This window comes from Mobula hypostoma, chromosome 1 (genome assembly GCF_963921235.1).
Source record: "Mobula hypostoma chromosome 1, sMobHyp1.1, whole genome shotgun sequence".
Taxonomy (NCBI): Eukaryota; Metazoa; Chordata; class Chondrichthyes; order Myliobatiformes; family Myliobatidae; genus Mobula; species Mobula hypostoma.
This window is the reverse complement of record NC_086097.1, coordinates 150,311,076-150,330,265: the sequence shown is the minus strand read 5'-3', so window position 1 is coordinate 150,330,265 and position 19,190 is coordinate 150,311,076. Positions and strand designations below refer to the sequence as shown.

Here is a 19,190-nt window from a genome sequence, read left to right as displayed (position 1 = left end):
AAGGTTCAAAGATTCAAAGGTTCATTTATTATCTAAGTATACAACTCTGAAAGATGTTTCAATCTCACTCTCCGCTTTAATTGGCAAACAGTGGAAGCTTTAATTGCCGAAATGGAGTCAAACATCGAAGCATCGAAGAGAAGGTGAGTGCCGGCTGCCTACCTTTTGATTGCTCTGCTACTGGGGAGAGGAGACCGTTTTTTTGATCAATGGTGCGGTCACTCTGCTGCCGGAGAAGGGACATTGCCTGTGATCGCTGGTGGGATCGTTTTGCTACCATAGAAGGGACATTGCCTGTGATCGCTGGTGGGATCGTTTTGCTACCGGAGAAGGGACATTGCCTGTGATCGCTGGTGGGATCGTTTTGCTACCGGAGAAGGGACATTGCCTGTGATCGCTGGTGGGATCGTTTTGCTACCGTAGAGGGGAAACTGTCTTTGGTTGCTGGTGGGATCGTTTTGCTACCGTAGAGGGGAAACTGTCTTTGGTCACTGGTGGGATCGTTTTACTACCGGAGAGGGGAAACTGTCTTTGATCACTGGTGGGATCGTTTTGCTACCGTAGAGGGGAAACTGTCTTTGGTCACTGGTGGGATCGTTTTGCTACCGTAGAGGGGAAACTGTCTTTGGTCGCTGGTGGGATCATTTTGTTACCGTAGAGGGGAAACTGTCTTTGGTCGCTGGTGGGATCATTTTGCTACCGTAGAGGAGAAATTGTCTTTGGTCGCTGGTGGGATCGTTTTGTTGCCAGAGTGGGGAAACTGCCTTTGATCACTGGTGGGATCGTTTTGCTACCAGAGGGGGAGAGACAGCCACTATACCATATACAACCCTGAGATTCATTTTCTTCATAGTAAATCCAAGAATCGTAATAGAATCAATGTAAGACCACACACAACAGGATGGACAAACAACCATTGCGCAAAAGTCAACAAACTCTGCAAACACAAAAGAAAAAAGAAACAATAAATAAGCAATAAAGATCAAGAACATGAGATAAAGGTTACTTGAATGTGAGTCCATATGTTCATTTATTATCAAAGTATAAAGGAAAGGTACGTTGCATCCGGAGTTTCTCCGGTTACCAGACGATTTCCCTCCAGGCCTCTCTGATGTAGTGGGGAACCGCGTATGAGGCAAGTTACAGCAGTGGTTTGCCATTGCCTTCTGCCGGGTGAGTTTCCAAAGAGATCATCAGCTCGTAACACAGCATGGATGGAAAGTGTGCAGGGGAGCCGGCTGGATTCGAACTCAAGAAAGAAAAGAATGCCAGCACGATCATCAACTCCCAAATCCCTCCTCCCCACAGAAGAAACAAACAAAAACAGAACAGGCACATTGAACCGCAAATCCCCCTCCATCACACACAAAAATATTTGAGAAAGATCAGATGGAAAGCACAGAATAGAAAAAGCTATATGACTGAAGAAAGTCCATATCCAAAATGCAAAAATCTGGCTATCATTCTCCCAACACAGCAGCAGTCTCTCCATCTCTGGCAACAGAGTGATCCCACCAGAGATCAAAAGGCAGTTTCCCCTCTCCGGTAGCAAAATGATCCCGCCACTGATCAGAGAAGTCTCCCCTCTCCAGTCACAGAGCAAACCCACGGCAATCAAAAGGTAGGCAGCCAACTCTTACCCCCTCTTCGATGTTTCAAAGCTTTGATAGTGCTAATGAAGGGTGGGAGTCATATATTGAGAGGTTTGATCTGTATTGTAATGCAAACAAAGTGGAGGAACTAAAGAAAGCCCCTAGCTTCTTAGCTTAATTAGTGCAAGAACATACAGTCTCTTATGCAGAATTCTACAAAATCCCTTGAGCACTAAACAGCTGGTTATAGCTGAGAGTTTTAGATTTTACAAAAGAAACCCATCAAAAGATGAAAGTCTTATTGAATACATTGCAGAACTGCGCAAACTTTCCCAGAACTGTGACTTTAAGATGACCTTTCTGATACATTAAGGGACAGGCTTATATGTGGCATGCATAGTCAAAGCACTCAAACGAGGCTACTGGCAGAAAGAAAACTAATCTTAAAACGGGCATGGACCATTGTGATATCATTAGAGACTGCAGAAAAAGATGCAGCAGAATTAGAGAAAAAGAGATTAGAATGTGAAATGCACAAAATGTCCTTGGATGGTGCAAAAAGCCAAAGATGTTATTGATGTGGCAAATCCTTCCATGATGCAAATAACTGTTGGTTCAAACAAAAAGTTTGCAGAACATATCACAGACAAGGTCACATGGAGAATATGCAAGGCAGACAAAAAGCACAACTGAGTGAAAAGTCTGAAACACAAAACTTAGCAAATGCATAAAGTTACCGAATGCAAAATGGAATCAGACAATATAGAGTCTGACAAAGATGAACTGTCATGCCTAGAACTGCTTAGTATTACTGAAGCAGATCACAATGTAATATGGATCACAATAGGTGTGTCTCATGTAAAACTGAAAATGGAGCTGGATACAGGGTCAGCTTTGTCTGTAATTCCTGAGGCTGACTACTACAGACTTTTTTCTAAGATATCATTAGAAAAGACCTCAGTGATGCTAAAGAGTTACACAGATGAAAAGGTGTCTCCCAAAGGCAAACTGAAGTAAATGTGACGCATGGAGGCCAGACACAATGTTTAAAGCTTTATGTACTGAAAAGTGGAGGACCAGCATTTTTCGGATGTAAATGGTTGAGAAAAATCCATCTAGACTGGCACTCAATCAAAGTTCTTAATGTGACATCAACAGGCAACGGCAGCCCAAATGGCAGCACTAACCAGAGACTGGCACAGCTGCTTAATGCTGATGAGAATGTGTTTGAGCCGGGAATAGATAAACAGATTGAAGACTTGGCCGAAAGCTGTTCGGAATGCCAAAAAATGCAAAATGTATTTGCACAGGCACCGTTACACCCATGGAGGTGGCCGTCTTCACTGGGCCATTCATGGACTCCATAGTCCTGATTGCTGTGGATGGTCATTCGAAGAGTCAGGGAGTTATGCTAATGAAATCAACCACCTCAGCAAACACTGTCTCCGCTCTGAGTTTGATCTTCACCAGAAACAGCTTACCAGAACAAATTGTGAGTGACAACAGACCACAATACATATCCGAAGAATTCCAACAATTCATGAAGAAAAATGGCATCAGACAATTCAAGTCAGCTCCTCACCACCCAGCAACGAATGGATTAGCTGAAAGGTTTATCCAAACCTTCAGGAAGTCCATTAAAGCAATGGACAAGGAGGACATTTCTCTACAGCACAAGGTGAACATCTTCCTTTTTGTGTATCAGAACTCTGTTCATGCAAAGACAAATCAAATACCTACAATGCTGTTCATGAGCAGGGATCTGAGTTCTTGCATAGACCTCCTGAAAACCAGATCTACGGAGGGAAGTAAAGATTAAACATTTCAACCAGTTGCCAAGTGAAGCAGTGAGGAGCGTTGAGATTGGACAGAAAGTCCTAGGGCATGATTACTGAGAAGACCAGTAGGATAGCTACAAGACCTGGACAATTGATGTACACAGTGGGTGTTGGATATAAGACATGGAGACGTCATGAGGACCAGATACTGGATGCTCAGCTGAAGAACACGTCTGAGTCAACTGCATCCGACAAGACGGACACATTACAATCACTGGACTTACATTTCAGTGCTGATGTCATTGTCAGCAACGTGACACCGGACAATTGGATCCCCTGATGAGGACTAACTTATGGACCTCTAGTGTCATCAACAAACTTACATATGGCATTGAAGCTGCACTTAGTCATACAATCATAAGTGTAAAGCAAGTAGAGCAACAAGAAATGAGATCTGCATGTGAGGAAATTGATGATCCAATTGGACAAGGCAGTATTGGGGCCAAGGGTTTGAAGCTTAGATCTGAGGGGATGAAAATATTGAATGCTGAGCTTTAGTCAATAAAGAGCATCCTGCTGTACCTTTGCTGTCCTGATGTTCCAGGGTTAAGTGAAGAGCCAATGAAATGGCATCTGCTGTGGTCCTGTTATTCCAGTAGGCAAATGGGAGTGGATCCAATTGCTTCTCAGGCCTCCATGTTTTGATGGTTAGATCATCAGAGGCTGTGGGAGTTTGTGAAGGTGTCTCCACGTTTTGATGGTCAAAGTGAGCATAGAAGATGTTGAGATCATCTGGGAGCAAAACATTGTTGCAATCTATGTCGCGCTTGATTTCACTTTGTAAGAGGTCATAGCATTCAAGTCCTGCCACAACTGTCGAGTGTCCTTCATTGATTCAAGCTTAGTCTGGAACTGCTACATCACCTGTGAGATGGCTTTCCAGAAATCGTGCCTGGCTCTCTTGCCACACTTGAATGCCTCTGATCTGAACCTCATCAGATTGTGGATCACTTGGTTCCTCCAGGGCTTCTGGTTGAAGAAGACTGAATGATTTTGTGGGGACATATCTGTCAACAACTGTTTTAACAAAGTCCGTGACAACCGTGATGTACACATGACCTAGACTACTGACTCAAAGCAATCCCATAGCACTGGTCTGCTTCCTGCGGCCACCTCATCACCTAGACTTCATTGCCCAGATCACTGAATAGAAGAACCGGGACTTCATGCTCCAACCTTGTAAAATGTTAGTCATATGTTAGCTGGAGCACTGCAAGCAATTTAGGTCATCATGCTAAAGAAATCCCATGATAGTGCTGGAGAGGCTGCAGAGGGTTGTCACCAGAATGTTGCATTTCAGTTATGAGGAGAGACCGGAGAGACTTGGAGTTTCTCCAGCAAATAGCTGGAGAAAATTGATAGAAAATTAATACTCAGTATTTGTAGACTGCAGGAAATAGTTGACACTTCAGGTCGGGATCCTGTATGAGGAATGTTGCCCTGCAGTGTATGGCCAACTGCAGTCTCCCTTGTGATCTGTTTTCCCAGAGCAGAGGAGGCTAAGAGGGGTCATGATGAAGGTATGTCAAATTATGAGAGGTATAGATAGGTAGACTTCAGGAAATCTAACGCCACACCACGTGTAGGTGTACTTAGATACATTGATTTAGAGTAAGGGGAAGAGATTTAGAGGGAATTTGAGGCTGAACCTTTTCACCCAGGGAGTGGTGAGTATCTGGAATATATTGCCTGAAGAAGTGGAATTGCAGGCAGCATTTAAGAAGTGCCAAGATAAGCTCCTCAGTCACTTGAACTGAATTGAATTAATTTAAATCTTACATCCGTCACACAACATAAGGGAGTAAAAATCTTTGTGTTATGACTCCATTGCAATGTACAGACGTGAATTTATAAGTGTAATGGCTTGCAGAAAGAAGCTGTCCCATAGCCTGTTGGTCCTGTCTTTAATGCTGTGGTACCGTTTGCTAGATGGAAGCAGCAGAAACAGATTATGGTCGGGGTGACTGGTATCCCTGATGATCTTCTGGGCCTTCTTTACACACCTGCTGCTGTAAATGTTCTCAGTGGTGGTAAGTTCATGTCCACAGATGCATTGGGCCACTCTCTGCAGTGCCCAGTGATCAAAGTTGGTACACTTCCCATACCAGGCAGTGATACAGCCAGTCAGGATGCTCTCAATGGTGCCCCTGTAGAAGATCTTGAGGATTTGGGGGCCCGTGCTGAACTTCTTTAGTCTCCTGAGGTGGGAGAGATGCTGTTGTGCTCTTTTTTACTACACAGTCGGTCTGTACAGTCCCAATGAGATCTTCGGTGGTATGTATATCGAGGAACTTGAAACTGCTTACCCTCTCAAATGCAGTCCTATTGATGTTGTTTGGGGTGAGCCTGTCTCCATTCTTCCTGTAAGCCATGATTAGCTCTTCTGTTTTTTGGACACTGAGGGAGAAGTTGTTATCTTGGCACCACTGTGTCAGGGTGTCAACCTCTGCTCTGTAGGCTGTCCCATCACTGCTAGAAATAAAGCCTATCAATGTCGTGTCATCTGCAAATTTGATCAGCAGCTTGGAGCTGTGTGTGGCAGCACAGTCATGGGTGTAAAGGGAGTAGAGAAGGGGACTCAGGACACAGCTCTAGGGGCACCTGTGTTGAGGGTCAGAAGGGCAGAGGTGAGAGTGCTCATCCTTACCACCTGTAAGGATCCAATAAGAAGTCTCTCTCTTCATCGCTCTTCTCCAGGTGAGTGAGGATGGTGTGTAGTGCTGTGGCTATGGCGTCATCTGTAGACCAGTTCCATCGGTAGACATATTGTAAGGGGTTCAGTGTGGGTGGTAGCACGCTGCAGATGTAGTCTTTAACCAGCCTCTCAAAGCATATGCTTATGATTGAGGTGAGTGCAACAGGATGCCAATCGTTCAGGCATGCTACCTTGGTTTTTTTCAGGTACAGGGACAATGATGGACGACTTGAAACTGGGGGCACTACACATTGGGAGAAGGAGAGATTTAAAATGTCTGTAAACACACCAGCCAGCTGTTCCACCCACACTTAGAGGACCCGCCCTGGGATGCTGTCTGGCCCTGCTGCCTTATGGCTGTTGACATGTTGGAATGTTTTACGTACCTCAGCCTTGGAGGTGACCATGTAGCAGGTCTTGTTGGTAGCTTTCCTCAGGGGTTCAGTCTTATCAACCTCGAATCAAGCATCAAAAACAGTTAGCTCGTCTGGAAGCAAGGCAGTAATTTTGCCTGTACTGCTGCGTTTCCTCTTGAAGTCCATGATGCTGTGCAGTCCTTGCCGTACGCTGCGTGTGTCATTGTGGCAGAGTTGTGACTGGATTTTGTCCATGTGTTGCGTTTTTGCCACCTTGATGGTTCTACGTAAATCATCGTGGCAGCTCTGGAGCTCCTGTTGGTCTCTGAGGGCGAAGGCTTTATCCCTTGCACTGAGAGCAGCACACACTGAGCTGTTTATCCAAGGCTTCTGGTTTGGGTAGACCTGGACCGATTTTTTGGAGTACAATGTCTTCAAAGCACTTCTGAAAGAAGCTTGTGACCACTTCCATGTATTCGGAGATGTACTCAGCTCGAAATACCTCCCAGGCTGACGCTATCAAAGCAGTCTTGTAACATTGAGTCTGATTGGTTGGACCTGCAGTGAATGGTTTTCACTATAGCCTTCTTCTGTTTCAATTTCTGCCTGCAGGCGGGCAGGAGCAAGATGGAGGAATGGTCAGGCTTTCCAAATGGAGTCCAGAGAAGTACTTCACAGATGTTGCAGAAGGGAGAGTAGCAGTGGTTGAGTCTCCTTCCTCCCCACGTGCTCTCCTCGATGTGTTGGCTGAACTTTGGTAAGGTCTGGTCAGTAATCCTTGGTTAAAGTCTCCAGCGATGATTAAAGCAGCCTCTGGGTGTGTGGTTTCATGGATATTGATCATTTTGCAAAGTTCATTGAGAGCCAGGTTGTTATCAGCCTGTGGTGGGATGTACACAGCTGTAATAATAACAGATGTGAATTCTTCAGGCAGCCAGAAAGGTCAACACAGCAGCATAATATACTCCAGATCTGGGAGCAAAATGATTTGAGGGTGTACACACTACCTGGGTCACACCAACCATTGTTCACCAGGAAAAATAGGCCCCCCTGCCTTTACTTCTCCTGGAGAGGTCTTTAGACCTGTCCCCTCGGAACACAGATGATTTGGTCTGCTGTCTCCTCCGACAGCTAGGTTTCAGTAAAGCATAAGATGTTACAGTGCTTTGTTTCCCATTGGTAGGATGTTCTGGCTTCCAGCTCACACAGCTTGTTGTCCAGGGACTGTACGTAGGCCAGGAGTAAGCTTGGGAGCAGCGGCTGATTTGCGCGCTGTCTTAACCTAACCAAGATGCCGGCTCGTCTTCCTCACCTCCGACGCTGCTTCCTTGGTAATGCCGGTGTGGTGAATGGATCTCCCGTGGTTTGTGGGAGGAGGGGATCCCAATGGAAGATAGGCGTCCCTCTTCTGCAGATTAATGCTGAATGCTGTCTCTCGGATGCTCAAAGGAGTCAGTCGATCATACCTGATGTGACTTTCAGTTTCTTGTAAGAGAAGAGCAGAAAGAAGTAGAGAGACAAGCAGAAAATTACAATTTTCTACAGGAGGCTACGGGCCAGATGCTGGGAGATGGGAGTAATGCAGATGAATACCTAGTGGTGTGAGCATCCAGTGTTCTCTGTGAATGTGGTGAACCAAATGCTTATGACTCTCAAACTAATATATGGAGACTTGGTTCTGTGATGGTGGGAGTATCAGGAAGAAGCTATTGGAATCTATTGGCACGTACAGTGGAAGTTGATTGCGAATCCCTCAGCTTTTTTCTAGCATTGCCTTTGTCAGGTTATCTTTGAGATGCTGTCTGAGAAGAGCTACATGAGCAGCTGTCTTAGGCCACTGGTTTTCTTTCAGCACAATTTCAGTTGCCGTCATTATTTCGGGGCCAGTCTGATTGAGATAACAGCAAGAGCTCCAAGCTGATCAGTCACAATTACCAAGATGACAGGCATCCTTGCCAATTCCTGCTCTGGTGAGGAAGTACCTGGAATCTTAACAGGTGAGTTGGTTTGAGTCAGAAATGTCTACGTACCCTTTTGAAACAGGATATTGCTTATAACAAGATAATATTTCGAGCATGCTATGAGAAGCTGGATTCCACTCACTCTTTGCCAATTGCACATTTTAGCAGGATTCTTTTCTAAACCTGGGATTGACCCTCACCATCTGGGCGTGCCCTCTTCCCATTACTTCTATCAGGGATGAGGTACAGGAGCCTGAAATCCCACATTCAATGTCTTAGAGCAGCTTCTCCTTTGTTATCAGACTTCTGCATGGTCATTGAACTCCTGAACTCTACCTCACTATTCCTCTTTCGCTCTGTTGATTGATTTATTTAGTTTATTGTAATACTGTAAGAGTGGTTGCCATGTCACCCAGATAGGAAGTTTTCTTGATTAGATTAGATTAGATTAGATTCAACTTTATTGTCATTGTGCTGAGTACAGATACAAAGCCAATGAAATGCAATTAGCATCTGAACAGAAGTGCAAAAGAATAGTATTATTTACAAAATAACTGCGAATAAAAAGTAAGTGCTACAGCACACAAATATAAAAGTACTGGAACAGTCCAATATGGGTGCAATACTGCATGGTATATCTGTAAAAATGAGTAAGAGTCATTGAGGAGATGTCAAAGTTCCTTATGCTTCTGAGGAACTGGAGCTATTGATGTGCTTTCTTCTTTTTGTTCAATATTTTTATTAATTTCTACATAGAAGAATACAGAGTCCAAGAAAATACATATTATAAAACAAAAGAAAAAATATATAATAATACCAGATACACTATATTGGATCACATTAACGAATGTGCTTTCTTGATTGTAGTTTCCATGTTTCTTGGCCAGCAATAATTGTTGGTCTCATTTACACTGAGGAATTTGAAGCTCTCAACTATCGCCTGCTCACCACCAATGGTTATTTCAGACTCAGAATCTCACTGGTATCACTGGTATACAGTATGTTCTGCAACAACAGTACAGTCCAATACCTAATAATATCACTGGTATACAGTATGTTCTGCAACAACAGTACAGTCCAATACCTAATAATAACAGACTTATAAACTACAGTAAAGAAATTTATAAAAATTAAATTAAATAAATAATGCAAAAAGCGAGGAGCAAAAAAGGATTAAAAAAACAGTGAAGTAATGTCAATTCGGAAATCTGACTGTGGAGGGAAGGAAAGAAGCTGTTCTGAAGCAGTTGTTTTGTGCTGCTTCTGATGTTGTTCTGTAGATTTATAACTTACCTCGCAAAATATTGACAAGACTTACTTGGTTAAAGATTCACAGCTTTTGTAAATATTAAATTTATGGCTCTTTACTGCAGTGGTCCCCAACCTCTGGGCCGTGGACTGATACATTGCCGTGAAGAATGCAGCGGTGCAGTGGTGGCCGGGACTCACCCAGCACATCTTTAAGAAAAAAGCCAAAATAAACCAAGATAATTAATTAGGTGCCGACCGGCACGTAAATGTCAGCCCAGATCAGAGGTGATTACTGATTGTGTCGCCTTTGACCTGGGCCAACATTTACATGCCGGGCGGCACCTAATTAATTAGCTTGTTTATTTCGGCTTTTTTCTTAAAGATGTGCTGGGTGCGTCCCGGCCACCACTGCACCCCTGCATGCTTCGCGGCAATGTATCAGTCTGCGGCCCGGAGGTTGGGGACCACTGCTTTACTGACTCTACTTTTGGATCCAAAGTATGCTTTAAAAATAGCATAGAGTATGAGTGTGGTGATGGGTGGCATTTATTACCCCACAAGTATGAGTGTGGTGATGGATGGCATTTATCACCACTTGGTAGAGTTGGTGATAAAATGCTAATGGATTGCCTTTGTTTTTTTCTTTTAGATGGAAGTTCTACTCTTCTAGTTTGAAGAAATTGCCCAATTACAGAGATATAAAATAAATTTGAAGAGAAAGCCAACCTCATTTCTAGACTCCAAACCATCAGTGTAAAAAAATCATCATTTGACTCAATATAATTGCAGTTCGACATGCAGTGGTTGTTTACATTGTATTGTTGATCAACCTGCCTGCCTACTGGAAAACATTAAAAGGTGACTCAATGTCACGGTGACTTTCAAAAGTACTGGCTTGATTTGGAAGAAAACACTGGCCGATTCATCACAATCTTTCTGAAAACTTCAATTATTCTATCACGTAGAGTCTGTTTCATGGGAGTACTCCAGAGCTGAGCTGGGTTTGCTGCATCCACCCTGTGAGTTCAGTGCACATTTGCCATAATTCACTGCCCACTGATTCACTGACAAGGATCCATTCCTTGTTCCTCATTTTGCACTGCTATCAAGCACACTTCAGTATATTGGGCATGGCCAATATGTGCAGGTGGAAGAAGCTTAGGTATTTCTTCCATGTATCGTTTCTCGCATTGCTGTTGATTACTGCACTTATTGCTATTACGAACAAGAGGTACTTCTTACAACACCAGATCATGACACTGAATAAATGCAGCTGCAGCCGCTGTGTCTCTGAATTAGGTGTGTCAGAATGGTTTGACAAACGCTACATTTCCAACATGATTCCCATCCTGATCAAAAGTAATAAAACTATTCCCATGGTGTCTTATAATTGGTGGAAGGTAGGTACACTACACAAATCACATTACAAAAATTTCTGGACTAAAAATAAATTTAAGAGATGATTGATAATTGAGTCTGGTGCATGGGTGGTGGGGCTAATGTTCTTGTTGCCATTTTTTTTGCAAGTGAAGGTGTCGATGTTTTTCTTTGTATGGTTTCCATGGTTTTCTTCGTTCATGACAGTCTGGAGAAGATGAATCTACTAGACGTACTTTACTGCAGACATACTTTAATAATAAATGTACCATTAACCGTGGTGCTTTAGCAGGGCATAACTTAAAGAAGTTCTTGAAGAAAAAAGGAATTATGCGATTAATGATAATCAAATAAAAGATATTTAAGTGCATTTTAAAAAGCACCTGAAAGGCTTATGTGAAAGATAGTTTTGCTATGAATTTTAGGAAATATATCCACAAGAAGGGAGAGTAATTTGAAAAACTATATGTTAAAAGTATTGACAAAAAAGGAATTGATGGAAAAAATTGAAAATGCTGACTTTGGAATGTAGAAGATTGGGAGGAGATTTGATATAGGTATACAAAATTATGATCTGGTAAATGCAAGCAGGCGTTTTCCAATAAGGTTGGGTAGACTACAACTAGAGGTCGTGAGTTAAGGGTGAAAAGTTTAAGGGGAAAATGAGGGGAAACTTTTTCACTCAGAGGGCTGACAATGGGGAACGAGTTGCCAGTGCAAGTGGTGCATGTGAGCTAGATCAAGCAAAGTTTAGATAGGTACATGGTTAATAGGGATATGGAGGACTCTGGTCCTGTTGCTGGTTGATGGAAGTAGGCAGCTTAAATGGTTCAGCATGGACTAGATGGGCTGAAGGGCCTGTTTTGTGCTGCACTTCTCTATGACTATAGGTAAAACTAATGATGGTTGTAAAAGATTACAATCTATTCAGATAAGCTGGAAAGAAAGCATGTTGTTAGGTGGGAAGAAAGAATTGCATTTGTGTTGCATTTTTAACAATGGTGTATCCTTAAATGTATGTTCTTAAATTTTTACTGCTAAGAAGTCCTTTTTAAAATTTGGCCACTTTTTGGTGTAGGAAATAGGATACTTAATGTGGGAAAAGCAAGGGAAGATGGCAAGTGATATTTCATTACTGTTTTGGCTGAGGTTTAAGTATTGGGCAAGAATACCAAAGATAACTGTTTTATATTTGTTTGTATGTATATAATAACAGCGGGTACCAGTACACGAACCCTAATGGGACCAGTGATATCACTTTGAGGAAGGTGAGCGTGGATGTAATCTTAATTTGTTAAGGATGTGACCGTGTATTTATGGATACTGAAACCATTTAAGATATTCAGGTTACTTGCAGGGGATCATGAACCAGGAAGGTGAAAAGAGAATCATGTAATCAACCAAGTATTAAATCTTGATGTTGGGCCCTGATGGTGTACCTGGATGGGCACAGGAAACCTGTGCCAACCAAATAGTGGGAGTGTTCAAGGACATCTTCAATCTCTCACTGCTGCGGTCAGATTCCCATCTGCTTCAAATGGGGAAAAATCATACCAGTGCCCAAGAAAAGCAGGATGAACTGAATCAACAACTATCACCAAATTGCACTCACACCTATTGTTATGAAGTGCTTTGAGAGGTTGGTCAGGGCCAGGATCAACTCCTGCCTCAGCAAAGATCTGGAGCTGCTGCAATTTCCCAATCACCATAATAGGTCGGTAGCAGATGCGATCTCACTGGCTCTCCACTTGGCCTTGGATCACTTGAACAATAACAATACCTATGTCAGGCTGCTAATTACTGATTACAGTTTAGTGCTGATTACACAATCATCCCCTCAATTCTAATCAACAGGCTCCAAAACCTGGGCCTCTGTACTTCCCTCTGCAAATAGATCATTGACTTCCTCACTGGGAGACCACAGTCAGTGTAGATAGGAAATATCTCATCCTCACTGAGAATCAATACTGGAATGCCTCAAAGATATGTGTTTAGCCTATCTATCTACTTTCTGTACATCCATGACTGCGTGGCTAGACACAGCTCAAATGCCATCTATAAATTTTCCAACTATTGTTGGCAGAATGTAAGATGGTGACAAGGAGGCATACAGAAGTGAGATAAATCAGCCTTCTGCACTCACCTCGATGCTTCAACATCAGTAAGACCAAGGAATTGACTGTGGACTTCAGGAAGGGGAAGGCGAGGGAACACACTCCAGTCCTCTGAGGGATCAGCAGTGGAAAGGATAAGCAGTTACAAGTTCCTTGGTATCAAGGATATAATGTTGAGACTTGATAAAGCACTGCTGAGGCCTCATAGAGTATTATGAGCAGATTTGGGCCCTTTATCTTAGAAAGGATGTGCTGACATTCAAGAGGGTTCTACGGAGGTCACAAAAATACAGGAAGAAGGCAGAATATTGGGGCTGAGTGCAAAATTGGAGCAGACTTGATGGGCCAAATGGTCTAATTCTGTTCCTATATCTTATGGTCAACAATCTGAAGATCTATCCTGTGCCCAATATATTGACACAATTACAAAGACATGACAGTGGCTCTATTTCTTTAGGAGTTTAAGAAGACTTCATATGCCACCAAAGATTCTCGCAAATTTCCACTGATGTACTGGGGAGAGTATTCTAACTCATTGCATCTCTGTCTGGTATAGAGGGGCCACTGCACAGGATTAGAAAAAACTACAGAAAGTTATAAACTCGGTGAGCTCCATCATGTGCACCAGCCTCCACAGCATCAAGGGCACCTTCAAAAGGCAATGCCTCAAAAAAATGGCATCCATTATTAAGGAAACCCATCACCTCTTCTCAATGCCACAATCAAGGAGGAGGTACAGAAGCCTGAAGACACATAGACAGTGTTTCAAAAACAGCCTCATTCCCTCTGCCATCAGGTTTCTAAATGGACAGTGAACACATAAACATTACCTCACTATTCCTTGCTCTCCTTTTGCACTGCTTATCTAATTTATTTTTAATATACTTGTTGTAATTTTAATTACTTATTGCTATGCATAAAGATGTACTTCTGCCACAAAACAACAAATTTCATGACATATGCCAGTGATATTAACCTGGTTCTGATCCCACAATTTGAAATTGGAACAAAAGTTTAAACTTTAATAGTTTGTTGGGTACATCAGTTGGAGCAGTTTACCATCTGACCAGATCTATTTTCCCTGTAAACCTATATCATTCATAATGGTCATGTTAGTTAAATTATTGTAGTAACTCATATATGGACTATAACTCCAACTAGACTCACCAGATTTTGAAAACTTAAGGACTAATTTCAGCAGGTGATTCATACAACACTCAGTAAAAAGCAGGTAGCAATGAAGTTTGAATTCAATCAGCGCTATGCCTGCAAATATCACCCTGAGGGCTTATGGGTAAAAATATGGCATGAGTACCAGAGAAATCAAATGTGATTTCCTCTTCCCGACCATCAAAGAGTCTTGTTAATTGGTTGATGAGGAATGGAATTAGAAAATGTGATTGAGATGAAGATAAGCTGATTATAAGGCTAGAATTTCTTTTACTTATTGCAATGCACCAGAAAACAGCTTTAATGCAATCTGAGAAAAATACAAAATGGTTGAGTTCTGTAACATTTGCACCAAATTTCAATTATACAGACACTGTGCAGCTAAAGACCATACTTACATAGCCTACCTTGTGATTTTAGAGAAGTCATGGGGAAAAAATTGCTCTACATTTATGTTGTAAAAAGTTTTATGTTCCTTCAGCATATTTAAATGGAACTGACTTGGAGCTTTAATGAAATCTTGATATGGGAAGTGATTAAAACTTTAATTGGTGCCAACATTGGAGACAGTGCTAAAAGTCTGATTGAGAGAATAATTGAAGCCTGAGAAGGAGATGATAGAATAAATGACCTGGGGGCTGCAATTAATAATTGAACTCTAAAGCACCAATGATGTGAGGAAAATACAAGTGATGGATTCTTGATTGTTGTGAAGATGAGTATATGAATGTTAATAATCCAAATCCAAATCTTTGCTTGTCCATTCATGAAGAGATAGCATGAGCTGCCCTGAAAGAAGCAGAACGTATTTGTTCTGTCTCACCTCTCTAATTGCAGTTTCTTGAAGAGGGTGAGAAGGATCATTGGGACCTCCAGCAAAGTACGTACATAGTGAGGAACCTTCCCAAATGTATGGCAGTTTACAAAGTTAAATTGCTAGCTCTTGCAGTTGCAGTGAAGATGGGCGTGGCACAGTTGGTTTCCTGAAACTGTATAAGGAGTGAACTGACAGATCTCCATCTTCCCATTATATAGGTTACAAACGTAACAAGATCAGGGTGATTGCGCCAGTAATAATGATGCAGAGAAATGACTATTTCCAACAAGGGGTAGTCTAGCCATTTACCAATCATTCATAGGTTTTACTGTTACTATGAGCAACATCGTCGATCCAGAAACTCGGCAAGACCAACTCTTCCATTTCCTACTCATTCACGTATCTGTCTAAGAACCTGCACCCTAATCAGTACATTGCAGGTACCTACCATTCTCTGTGTCAAAAACTGGCCCCACACACCTCCACACTTATCTTTTAAATGTATGACCTCTGCTATTAGACATTTCAACTGTGTGAAAAAAAATACTGTCTCCTTTATCTTATACTTAAACTTATAAACCTCTATCTGATCTCAACTCAGCATTCACTACTCCAGAGAAAACAACTCGGGTTTATCCAACCTCTTCTTATATCGCATGGACTCTAATTCAGGGAGTGTCCTGGTAAACTTCCGTATTCTCTCCAGAGCTTCAAAATTCCTCCAACAATGGGGCGACCAGAACTGGGAGACGCCTGATATTCACAGAGAGAATCCACAATGCCAACACTGGATGTACGGAGCATACAGTCTCCACACAGCCCAACCCCGAAAGTCTGAATCAGAATTGCCTTTCCTGCTAATGTTTCATCCACAGCCCAATCTGGTTCCAGGTGGCGTTGACTCATTTCTTTTCCTTTCCACCAGCTGCCGGATACCTACTGTAGCGGTACATTTCACAGCTGTTATACTTTCCATGATATATGTCCACCTCTATCTAATTGTCCTCCTTATCTTATCGAACAACTAGCATTATGATCATACCAACCCTAGCTTCAACCTGTCTCTTTCCCACCCTCTCTGCAAATTGAAACTAACTTGTTTTCTCTCTTTCCAATTCTGGTGAAAAGTCTGTAATCTGAAACATTAACTTTGTAACACTGTCCACCAGTGATAACTGGCCTGAAAATACTTCTTAAAATTCTGTTGTATTACTTTTCATGCCAAAAATGAGGAATTTAACATCTACACAATTACTTAATTTCACATTTTTCCTCATAACTGCAGAGAGTTGTGGATATAACTTAGCACATCACAAAACTGAGCCTCCCCTCCATGGTCTCCAGTCCACACATAGACAATAAGACAATAAAACATAGGAGCATAATTGGGCCATTTGACCTATTGAGACTGCTCCACCAATCGATCATGGCTGATTTATTATCCCTCTCAACCCCATTCTTCTACCTTGCAGTAAGATGCCTCTTCAGATAAAATGGCGGCATAGTTGGACGTGGCATCTGTGCTGGGTCCATTTCATCTTGTACACATTTTTTACAATTGCAAGTCACTGTTAGGTACCAAGAACATCAAGTACTGCAGGATTTATTGTGTGCCATTGTGGTTTCTTGCCTAGGCTTGATGTGTATCGTTGGACAGTGCACAGTCCAAATGAAGATCTGTGTGATTGCCTTGGATGTTTTCATTGTGATTGTAAGTCCCTGTAGGACACTGCTAACGTAGAGTACTGCAAGTTTACTCGTTCATTGGTGAAGACTGACACCAAGGGTGTAGTGTTGCCTCTGTTGAGGTGAGGACTAACCCCAGGCTGTAGGGTTGCTTGTTGCAAAGTACCCAAAGGAAGAGGCTCTGAGATGGTGTGGGAGAGGCCTCTGTGTGAGAATCCGTACCGGGTTGTGGGGGTGTGGTGGGGTTCCCTCCAGTCAGTCCTGTTCTGCAGTGTTTGCTTGGTGAAAGAACAAGCAAGACCGGGACAACTTATCATGCCACGCTAGTCATGTCACTCAGGGACTTTGTCTGTAGTTTGGTCATTGTGACTATGTTTTGTGTTTTTCTAAAATGGTAACCATATGTGCTATTTGTGCTGTGCACTGTTGATAATGTGTTTTGCATCTTGGTCCCGGGGGAGCACTGGTTCATTTGCCTATATTCAAATATATGGTTGAATATTAATTAAACTTGAGCTTCTCCACTAATCAAGGACCTATCAACTTCCACTTTAGATATACCCAGTGACTTGGCTTCTACAGCTGTCTGTGGCAATGAATTCCGCGGATTCACCACCCTCTGGCTACAGAAGTTCCTCCTCATCTCTGTTCTAAAGGGACGTTCTTCTATTTTGAGGTTGTCCCCTCTGGTCCTAGACTCCCCATTTATAGGAAATATCCTCTCCACATCCATCCTATCTAGGCCTTTCAATATTCGATAGAATTTCAATAAGATCCCCCCTCATTCTTCTAAACTCCAGCAAGTTCGCTCCTCATATGTTAACCCTTTCATTCCTGGCATCATTCTCCTCCTACCATTGCCACCATTTCCTTGTCTCACAATGCTACCTCTCCAGCAATCCAGAATCCACTCTTACCTCTCTTTCACTCTTTATATATTTGAAAAAAACTATTGGTACTCTCTTTTATATTATTGGCTAGTTTACCTTCGTATTTCAACTTTTCTCTCATTGTTTTGTTTAGTTGCCCTCTATCGGTTTTCAAAAGCAACAGAAAATCATCCAGCTTCCCACTAATATTGTAAGCCTTTCTTTTGCTTTCTACCTATCACTTCTCGCTGCCTGGAAGAAACAGCCAACCTCATCAAGATGCCACCCACCCCAGACATTCTCTCTTCTGTCCTCTCCTACTGGGCAGAAAGAACAAAAGTTTGCCGCCAGGCTCAAGGACAGTTGCATGTTCCCCCAACTTCTCCTTCCTGAAGTCCACAATCAATTCCCTGGTTTTGCTGATGTTGAGCGTGACGTCCTTGTGCTGACACTCAACTTTATATGGCGACGAGGAAGAGTACAGGAGTGAGTCAATCTAATATATTACTCATGTAAGCCTCCTTGTTTCGTGACTGTGAACAAAGTTATCAGAGAGAGGCAGCTGGCAGATATAAAAGTTTGTTCAGGACACATTGGAGTCACTAGAGAGAGTAAGAGAGACACACTCTCTGACCCGATATTACATCACATTTTTAATTGTTAGTGAGCAAAGGTAGAAACAGGAGAATTTCTATAGTTACAATACCCTCATGATGTTTCTTTGAGTTACATGTAATTTTCCAAACTCCATGTTCTTCCCACCATCACACCCAAAATGAGTGTTAATTATTGTGATGCCTGTGCATAAATCTCAAGTCAATTGGATGTCTCCTGTTCTGCAATTTACTCTAAATGCTGTGGTTTCTGTGTCATATTCATGCAATGGGGTGTTCATGCATATGGAGACATATATTAGCCAATTGAGTGTTTCCTGGTCTGCGATTTATTTAAATGCAGCTTCAGGAAATTAAAATTCAAAGTTCAATCTACGGTCCATATTCAGATCTGAAGGTTGCTGTTGAAATCGAAATTTGGTATATACCCTAACTCCAGTATACACCCTAACACTTGTCACTACCTGAGATTTTACTAATAACAGTGGAGTCATCTGAAAATTTATAGATGGCATTTATGATGTGTTTGGCCATAGAGTCGTGAGTATTGTGAGAGTAGAGCAGTAGAGCACACATCACTGAGGTGCACCTGTGTTCATTGCCAGTGATGATGAACCATGGCAGAGCAAAACAAAAGGACCAAGTGATCCTCAGTGTGCCTAAATTTTCCCACTCAACCAACACCTAAGCTTTTCTTTGTGACCTCCTTTTCCATTCTTTTACCTCCCTACTATCTTAACAACCATATGTTCCGTGATAAGTTTCGCAAAAATATTGAGGCCCCAGCACCAATCCCTACTGGTCTTCTCCCCTACGTATTGCCAAGCAGATAAAAGCATGTTTATCTCTA

General features: G+C 42.3%; 1 protein-coding gene across 5 annotated transcripts in view; it reads left to right on the top strand.

Annotated features, from left to right (window-relative positions):
* Positions 1–19,190, top strand: part of LOC134351615 (CMP-N-acetylneuraminate-beta-galactosamide-alpha-2,3-sialyltransferase 1-like) — a 98,584-nt gene that overhangs the window by 45,190 nt on the left and 34,204 nt on the right. For 3 of the 5 annotated variants that reach the window (XM_063058010.1, XM_063058005.1, XM_063058025.1), the window contains one exon: positions 10,343–11,093. In XM_063058010.1, the coding sequence (XP_062914080.1) occupies positions 10,824–11,093 (270 nt within the window). In that variant the 5' untranslated portion in view covers positions 10,343–10,823. Of the gene's footprint in view, positions 1–7,093; positions 7,239–8,333; positions 8,479–10,342; positions 11,094–19,190 lie in introns of all 5 variants that reach the window. The other 2 variants (XM_063058016.1, XM_063058035.1) reach the window with 2 other exon arrangements.